This window comes from Elephas maximus, chromosome 16 (assembly GCF_024166365.1).
Source record: "Elephas maximus indicus isolate mEleMax1 chromosome 16, mEleMax1 primary haplotype, whole genome shotgun sequence".
In the NCBI taxonomy this organism is placed as follows: Eukaryota; Metazoa; Chordata; class Mammalia; order Proboscidea; family Elephantidae; genus Elephas; species Elephas maximus.
The window spans coordinates 14,569,819-14,578,809 of NC_064834.1; the positions used below are offsets into that span (position 1 = coordinate 14,569,819).

Genomic DNA, 8,991 nt, shown 5'->3' on the forward strand with positions numbered 1-8,991 from the left:
GGCCAAACGGTTAATGCACTTGGCTGCTAACTGAAAGGTTGGAGGTTCGAGTCCACCCAGAGTCCACTTATCTGCCTCGGAAGAAAGGTCTGGCAATCTACTTCCGAAAAATCAGCCACTGAAAACCTGTTGGGACACAGTTGGGACACAGTTCTACTCTGCCACACACGGGTCCATCGTGAGTCGGGGTCGACTCAGCAGCAACTAGCTTCGGTGGGTCGGACCCTCCGCAAACATCAGCGGCCCTACAAGCCTGACAAGTTTGACTTATTTAAATTAATGACCCTTTTCAGCAGCGTGTGGAGCTGGCTAGTACTGGCTGGTGAAAGCTGATCGTTATATTGTCAGGAATTTGGAATTCAGTTGTCCACACATTGGTATCTTCCGATCAGCTGTGTTTGGAGTATTTAAAAAAAAAAAAAATTTTTTTTTTTTTACATCATGGAAATTTGCGAACACTCCAAATCAGCACACACGCCCCCCTAACTGCTTGCTAGACATTTACCAACACACCACCAACCTTTTCTCAGACCGTAGTCCTCCCTAAAAACAAAGCAATAAATTACTCTCTTCAAGGCCTCTCGGAAACTTTTTCACCTCTTTCACTTTAGGAAAGAAGCCTCATGTAAAATGGAGGCAGGGGGATTTAACAACTAAACCATGATTTTGAATTATGTCTTACTCTGGCTAAATCTCACTTTTTTGCTGATTCAAAAGGTTTTACATCGCAATAATTTTCTAAGCAGCGTAATGTTCATTCTAACTAAACTGCTGTTCACCACTGTGGCTTCTTTGTGCAAAGTGAAAAAAGGTATCCTTTCCTCAAGGCAGTTTTCTTCCATTTGCCAGAAAATTTATTTTACTATATTGATTTTGTTAGAAAAAGAAACTTAACTGCCAGTGGCTGGAGATTTTTCTCAATAAATATTTATGTCTATGGTCTCTGATGGGAGCCCTGGTGGTGCAGTGGTTAAGAGCTTTGGCTGCTAATCAAAAGGTTGGCAGTTCGAATCCACCAGCTGTTCTCTTAGAAACACTGTGGGGGCAGTTCTACACTGTCTTATAGAGTTGCAATGAGTCGGAATCGACTAGATGGCAATGGGTTTGGTTTTTGGTTTTGTGTCTGTTTGGAAGGCGCCCCCTTAGGTACCGTGCTTTTGTGCATTACACAACCTGTGCACCTGTACTACGTGGGGCCTTGTCCACAATCCTCAACCTGCGTGTGGACACAGAGGAAAGAAAGTTCTTTCAAAAATATATATTAGGTCCTAGGAATATATCCTAGAGAAATAAGAGTCATCACACGAATAGATATACGTATACCCGTGTTCATTGCAGCATTGTTCACAATAGCAAAAAGATGGAAACAACCTAGATGCCCATCAACATATGAATGGATAAACAAACTGGGGTACATACACACAATGGAGTATTACACAATGCTAAAGAACAACAGTGAATCTCTGAAACATCTCATAACATGGATGCAGCTGGAGGACATTATGCTGAGTGAAATAAGTTAATCACAAAAGGACAAATATTGTATGAGACCACTACTGTAAAAACTCATGAAAATGTTTACATACAAAAAGAAATAATCTTTGATGGTTATGAGGGAGGGAAGGGGTGGGGATGGAAAGAGACTTAATAGACAATAGATAAGTGGTAACTTTTGTCAAGGGTGAGACAGTACACAATACTGGGGAAGCCAGCATAACCTGTACAAGGCAAGCCCATGGTAGCTCCATAGACACATGGACCTGAGAGACCTAATTGCTGGGCTGAGGGCTGTGGGGACCATGGTCTCTAGGAACCTCTAGCTCAATTGGCATACAGAGTTTATAAAGAATATGTTCTACATTCTCCTTTGGTGAGTAGTGTCTAGGGTCTTAAAAGCCTGTGAGCAGCCATCTAGGATACTCTACTGGTCTCACCCCTTCAGGAGCAAGGAATAATGAAGAAAATGAAACATGCAAGGGAAAGATTACTCCGAAGGACTAATGGACCACATCTACCATGGCCTCCACCAGACTGAGTCCAGTACAACCAGATGGTGCCCTGCTACCACCACTGACTGCTCTGACAGGGATCACAATAGACGGTCCCAGACAGAGCTGGAGAAAAACGTAGTACAAAATCCCAACTCAAAAAGAAAGTCCAGACTTGCTGGCCTGACAGAGACTGGAGAGACCCTGAGAGTATGGCCCCCTTCAGCTCAGTAATGAAGCCACTCCTGAGGTTCACCCTTCAGCCAAAGAATGAACAGGGCCATGGAACAAAACAAGACTAAAGGGGTGTACCAGCTCTGGGGCAGAGACTGGAAGGTAGGAACAGGACAGCTGGCAATAGAGAACCCAGGGTTGAGAAGGGAGAGTGTCGACATGTCGTGGGGTTGTTAACCAATGCCATACAACAATGTGTGTACTGTTTGATGAGAAACTAGTTTGTTCCGTAAACCTTCATCTAAAGTACAATTAAAAAAATACATATATGTATTAGGAAAATAACACTTTCAGCTTATGTATTTTACTTGGTATCAGTTTAGTAGCTGTGGAACTGTTATGCATTTTATTTTGGAAGTAATGCTGTTTTGTTTGCTGATGTAAATATTATTTAGAACCTATTTTGAGAATTTTCCAATTTCATTGAATTATAGCCATTATGCTTGTCTAATTCTCAGTTACGTCTGTTGTGGTATATTTGTAATTTTAGGGCTGAAGTGCAGGCAAAGTAGTTTATTTCATGTATCAGATTATGGGATTTAACTCGGGATTGCAGAGCCCAGGCCTTTGTCTAGTCTAATGAGTTAGATTATCTCTTAATGTAATAATGTTTATCCACTTAAAAAGGCGTTTTATACTGCTTAAAGTTTATATTCTGCTTTAGGTGACCTTGGAATAAAAGTTCAAATAAGGGAACACTTAAGGATGCCGAAGTGGACATGATCTACAGTAGCTGATTAACCAATCCCCACCCACAGCCAGAAACCAGATTTTCACAGCTCCCATCCAAGTTCAGGTCTACAGTATCAGAAAAACTGCCAAAGATTCTAAGATGCTCTACCTAGGTCGAGACTTTCCCTTTTCCAATCTATTTTCTGTACCTCAGAATGATTACTCTTCTTTAATCACTGTTTTTATCATGTCCCTTTCTTTCTCAAGGGTCTTTATTAAATCTTACCGGTTACTTTGGAAGTCAAGGCCATCTATCAACTTGCCCTTCTATGTAATTAAAAAAACAATGTATACATATATACATACACATCTCCCTGCTTTCCTTGGAAGACTAAACAAACTAATTGGCTTCCTCACATATGATTTACTCATTTTTTCCTTTCTCTACCTGGTGTATCCTGAGTCTTCCCTCATCTCTAATAATCCTCTCAGTTTTCTTTTGAAACCCACTTAAAAAGCTTTCCTGTTTGCTGACTCTATGTGTATAATTCTATTCTATGAATTTAGGTGCTTAGTTTATGCTACAACATTTACAGGACACTTAGTAACTGTGTGTGCGTGGACGTGGTGTGTGTTAGACATTGTGGTTTGACAATACCCCTTGTGATGAGGAACTGTGTGTTCTCTTCCCCACTCTGATCCTTGACATATACAGACACATGTTGTTGTTAGGTGTTGTCGAGTCAGTTCCAACCTACTGCAACCCTATAGGACAGAGAACTGCCCCATAGGGTTTCCAAGGAGCAGCTGATGGATTTGAACTGCTGATCTTCTGATTGGCAGCCGAGCTCTTAACCACTATGCCACCAGGGCTCCATATAGACACACAGACATAGTGTTAAAATAGTGCTGTATGGGATGGGTCCCTGACAAATGCTGGTGACCTTCTGATGAACTGAGGCTGCGTTTTTCATACTTTTTAGCCTTACAAAATCTCACATGGAAATGTTAACATAAGTCTTGGTTGAATTTGGAAGTCCTGCAACTCCACCTGCATAACAACCTTTTGATCTCTATTTTCATCGCTGTAGCAGTCTGTCAATTTGGAAATTACTGAAATCTAAAAGAAAAAGAAGAAAAAATGGGCCATTCAGAGTTACATATTAAATGAATAACTAAATCATGATTAAAACTTAGCATGTTATAACTCTCCATCTGATATATTCTACTGGGTCATTGGTGTTTCTGAATTGATCTGAATAGGGAACAGGAATTTGAGAACTGGCTGGTTCATAACAACGTGGCCAGGGTTGCCTAAGGTCTTTGGTCCAAACGTGGCATTTTTTCTCCTCTTTTTCCTTCCTTCCCTTTTCCCCAGATGGACTTGGGCATTCCAGCAATGACCAAGTGCTGCAACCAGCTGGACATCTGCTATGACACGTGTGGTGCCAACAAGTATCGCTGTGATGCAAAGTTCCGATGGTGTCTCCACTCTATCTGTTCCGACCTTAAGCGGAGTCTGGGATTTGTCTCCAAAGTGGAAGGTGGGCATTTCAAGGCATTTACTTTGAGCAGGGACCTTTGTTCCTTTTTCCACATAGAGTTGTAACCAGAGCCCCTTAACTCAGGGACACCATCAGAGCCCACTGGACTTCTTTAGAGAACACTGTGAACAATGCAAGAAAGGGTAAAGGAAGATTCTGGGCACTGCTTCACTAAAGTTCTTGCTGTCCTGCCCAGGAACTGCTGGCACTACTCCTGGTGGAAAGGGTACACCGAAGCCTTCCCAGAGAAATAAATTCTATCCTTTAAGACCGGAGAAAGAGTTGCCCAACTGGCTCTGGTTATCCACTTCATTGTAAATAATTTTCCATTTTGGAAGTTATTCTGCATAAGTCTACGTGGTTTGGTTTAAGCACTTTTTTCCTTATTTTATTTTCAGTCAGGGTAAGGATTCAAAAAACTATCTTTTTGTGTGTAAAAGTGAATAGACTTGGGGATGACTAGTTTTAAACCACTTTTCAGATGTCCAATCTCTAGCACTGATTCTGTGATTTCTTTTTCCCAATTCATCTTAGGAAAAGTTTTAATCCCTTAACTTCTGAAGCCAGAACATTACATCTAGCTACTAGCATTATATAGTATTAAATGGTAAGGCTTGAAATTCAGGCTGGCCCCAAGCACAGGAAGTCCGCAGTAGAAACAGTCTTGGATCTTGTTCATAGATCAATGTCTGCGGTGTAGTCCTAAAGTGAACGTGTAAGGGCTTGAAATATGAATAATTAATTAACCCTGTAAAAGGGAGTATCAGTATCTGGACCTAGAAAGGGTGAAAAATACCTGCTGCTAATCTACAGTCAGGTCAAGTTACTTCCTCCAAGCAATGTCCTATTGATTCTTTCTCCTCAATATCTTTTTCACAGTCCCATTTGCCTGGTTACTGCAAATTATCCCAGCCTCTGGGTCCTATCCAATCTATTCTCCCCATAGGAACCTAATATATTTTTATACCACACTAAACAGATCATCTCCAACCCCTGCTTAAAGTCCTTCAACAGATTCTTCTTCCATAAGGGTCAAATCCAAACTCCTTAGTACGACCTACATGGCCCTTCCTGATTCCGCCCTAGCCAGCCTCTCCAGTATCATCTGGGTTACTCCTGATTCCTGTCATCTCAAACTTCTTGGGTTGCTGGCCTATACCTGTCTGCCCCTGCAGTCCCTCTTCTTGGAACATCCTGGTCATCCATGTGTTGTTGTTAAACAGATTGAGATACAATTTACATGCTATCCAGTTCACCTATTTGAAGTGTACAATTCGGTGTTTTTAATACGTTCTTAGAGTTGTGCAACCAATACCGCCACTAATTTCAGAACATTCTCATCACCCCAAAATGAACTCCACACCCATTAGCATTCATACCCCATTCGCTTCTCCCTCCAGCTCCTGGCAACCACTCATCTACTTTACGTCTCTATGGATTTGCCTTTTCTGGACATTTCATATCAATGGAATCACACAATATGTAGTCTTTTGTGACTGGCTTCTTTCGCTTACAATAATGTTTTCAAAGTTCATCCATGTTGTATTATGCTATTTCATTCCTTTTTTTTTTTTTTTTAACTAAGTGAAGACTTTTTACTGAAAAAAATTCACATACCATAAAATTCATCCTTTTAAAGTGTGCAGTTTAGTGTTTTTTAGTACATTCACAGGGTTGTGCAAATATTACCACTACCTAATTCCAGAATATTTTCATCAGCCCAAGGAGAAACCCCGTGCCCATTAGCAGTCACTTCCCATTGCCCCTTATCCCCAGCCGCCACTATCTGCTTTTTATCTCTATAGATTTGCTTATTCTGGACATTTCATTTAAATGGAATCATACAATAGGTAGCCTTTTGTGTCTGGCTTCTTTCACTTAGCCTAATATTTTCAAGATTCATTTGTGTCGTAGCATGTATCAATACTTCATTTCCCTGATCCACTTTTTTTTACTTGTGGTAAGAATATATATATATATATATAAACATTTGCATGTATTCTTGATGTTTAAACCTAGATATCTCACCTCATTTGAGAAGCTTTCCCTAATAACCCCAGAGGGATAGAGGCTGTTTATATGGGCTTCTGTAACACCTTGGGGTTACTTTCATCAGGCTGTGGTGTAACTGTTTATCTGTCCATTTCTTTGCCAAACAGTGAGACCCTTGAGTTGGAGATGATGCCTTTTGTCTCTATCCCTGATGCCTAACAGAGTGTGGCTGACCAACACACCCAACACACACGAATGTTTTTTCCGTGAATGAATGGTTGTTCATCCCATACTTGAACGGGGAAAGCTACAGGGAACCTGGTAGTGTTAACTGAGGGAATATTCTACAAAAATGGTAGGCTCTCCATGGGGTGAGCATTGTGGTATGGGAGATTCTGATTGCTCACCATGGATTTGACCTGGGGGCCCACAAAAGGAGGGCACCCCAAAGTGTTTTCTGCTTTACTGGATCGAATTAGAGCTTCTTCAAAAACTTCAATGTATGGTTTCCTTTTTAATTCTGTGTTTGGATTATTGCCTCTGCCTTCCTCTGGGTGTCATGTCATCCTTGAAAAATACGTTGCCTCTTCAACATTACTTATGAGTACTTGGAGTAGTTAGGGTAAGCCAAAACCCAGTGCCATTGAGTCGATTCCGACTCATGGCAACCCTATTAACCTTTGTATTTCTCCTCATCTTTTTCAAGTAGCTTGTGATTCACTGGCTGATACGGTGTTCAATACTGTATGGACCTTGGGCTGCCGACCCTTTATGAATAGTCAGCGGGCAGCCTGCATCTGTGCAGAGGAGGAGAAAGAAGAGTTATGAGGAAGAGGTGACGGCTTCCTGTTTTTGAGTGACAACACAGCTGTCAGTCTCGGAGACGGGTGGTGCGGCATATGTGTCACCTCCTTTCTTCCTCAGTGTGAACACCAGAAAGCAGGAGAAAGGAAAGATTTGTTCTATAGCTGAAACACGAGTAACATCCTTCAAGATGAATTGGAAAAAAGACCTGGAGTGATTTGAAGGCTACTCTTCATTTACCACTGGTCTCCCCAGTGAAGAAGACACATTGGCCAGAAAATTCAGGTCTTAGCTTAAAGGTTAAAACACAAACCCTGAGATTCCTGGACCTGATAATTATATTCATAAATGAAATTTTGGGGCACGCAACCACTAGGAAACAATGGCTTTCCTCTGGTCCCTGTTTCAACTGCAGTAAGCATTTCATATTTAATAAAATGTGCTTTTTAGAAAATCTGAAAAGAGATGAATTCCATTATCGCCATGTTTCCATTCCACTTAGAAGAGAACAGAAACAACCTGGTAAGTTCCACTAATGACAACATGATTCCCACTGGTGCTGAAGAGATTGAAAAAACAGGTGGGATGGTCAGAGGCTTACCTGATTAAGCCCAATGGAGGTGCAGGTCAGATGGTGTTAGGTCTCTGAGGTTCCATTTCTCCTCCAGCAACCTATCCTCCCTCTTTGTATTCCTGATTACTAACCAAAAAAAAAAAAAAAAAAAAAACCCATTGCCATGGAGTCAATTCTGACTCATAGCGACCCTATAGGACAGAGTAGAACTGCCCCATAGAGTTTCCAAGGAGCACCTGGTGGATTTGAACTACCAGCCCTTTGGTTAGCAGCTGTAGCTCTTAACCACTACACCACCAGGGTTTCCCCTAGTTATTAAGTGACGTTAAAGTCATGCCAAGATCTGAGAAGCACTTTGTAAGAGCTATCAATGGAAATAGCTAGGAAAGGTCCCTGAAATCTGAGGGGAGTAAGAGACAAACAGCCATTCCCTAAATTGTGGTTCTCAGGCCTGACTGCAGATTAGAATCACTTGCCCAAGCCCAAGCCCATTGCCGTCCAGTCGATTCTGACTCATAGTGACCCTATAGGACAGAGTAGAACTGCCCCATAGAGTTTCCAAGAGGCGACTGGTGGATTTGAACTGCCGACTTTTTGATTAGCAGCCGTAGCTCTTAACCACTGTGCCGCCAGGGCTCCAAGAATCCTCTCAGGAGCTTAAAAAAAAGGGAGTCTCTGGGGGTGGTGCCTACATATTGGTATTTTATAAACATTCCCCAGGTGGTTCTAAGGACCATTCATCTACATCAGGGGTTAGCAAACCATAGCCAGTGAGCCAGCCTGTTTTTGTGAAGTTTTATTGGAACGTAGCCACCCTCCTTGGTTTATGTATTGTCTATGGCCGCTTTCACACCACACTGGCAGAGCTGATGTTTACCATTTGCCCCTTTACAGAGAAAGTTTAGATCATTTTCTAGACCTAGATTATTTTCTTCTTTCTCCTCCTTTAAGAATTATTGATCGTAGCCATTTTAAAAAAGAAAATGAAGAAAAAACTATTTCTCTGACCTTACGTAAAGCCATAAAATTAATTAGCATCCTAAAAATTGGACTTAACTGTAGACAAAATTTGTCTCTGTAGTTTATGATATTTATTTCAATAAAATTTACCAAGCACCTACAAAATAAAGTATGATACAGTTTTATGCCTTTTTCTTGTCATAGAACCCTACGAGGGCATACG

At 41.3% G+C, this 8,991-nt stretch overlaps 1 protein-coding gene across 2 annotated transcripts in view; it reads left to right on the plus strand.

The window, feature by feature from the left end:
* Positions 1-7,258, plus strand: part of PLA2G12B (phospholipase A2 group XIIB) — a 34,092-nt gene extending 26,834 nt beyond the window's left edge. Inside the window, exons 3-4 of one of the 2 annotated variants that reach the window (XM_049855526.1) lie at positions 4,273-4,438; positions 7,137-7,258. In XM_049855526.1, the coding sequence (XP_049711483.1) occupies positions 4,273-4,438; positions 7,137-7,258 (288 nt within the window). The remainder of the gene's footprint in view (positions 1-4,272; positions 4,439-7,136) is intronic. The other variant, XM_049855525.1, reaches the window with a different exon arrangement.
* Positions 7,259-8,991: the final 1,733 nt, after the last annotated feature.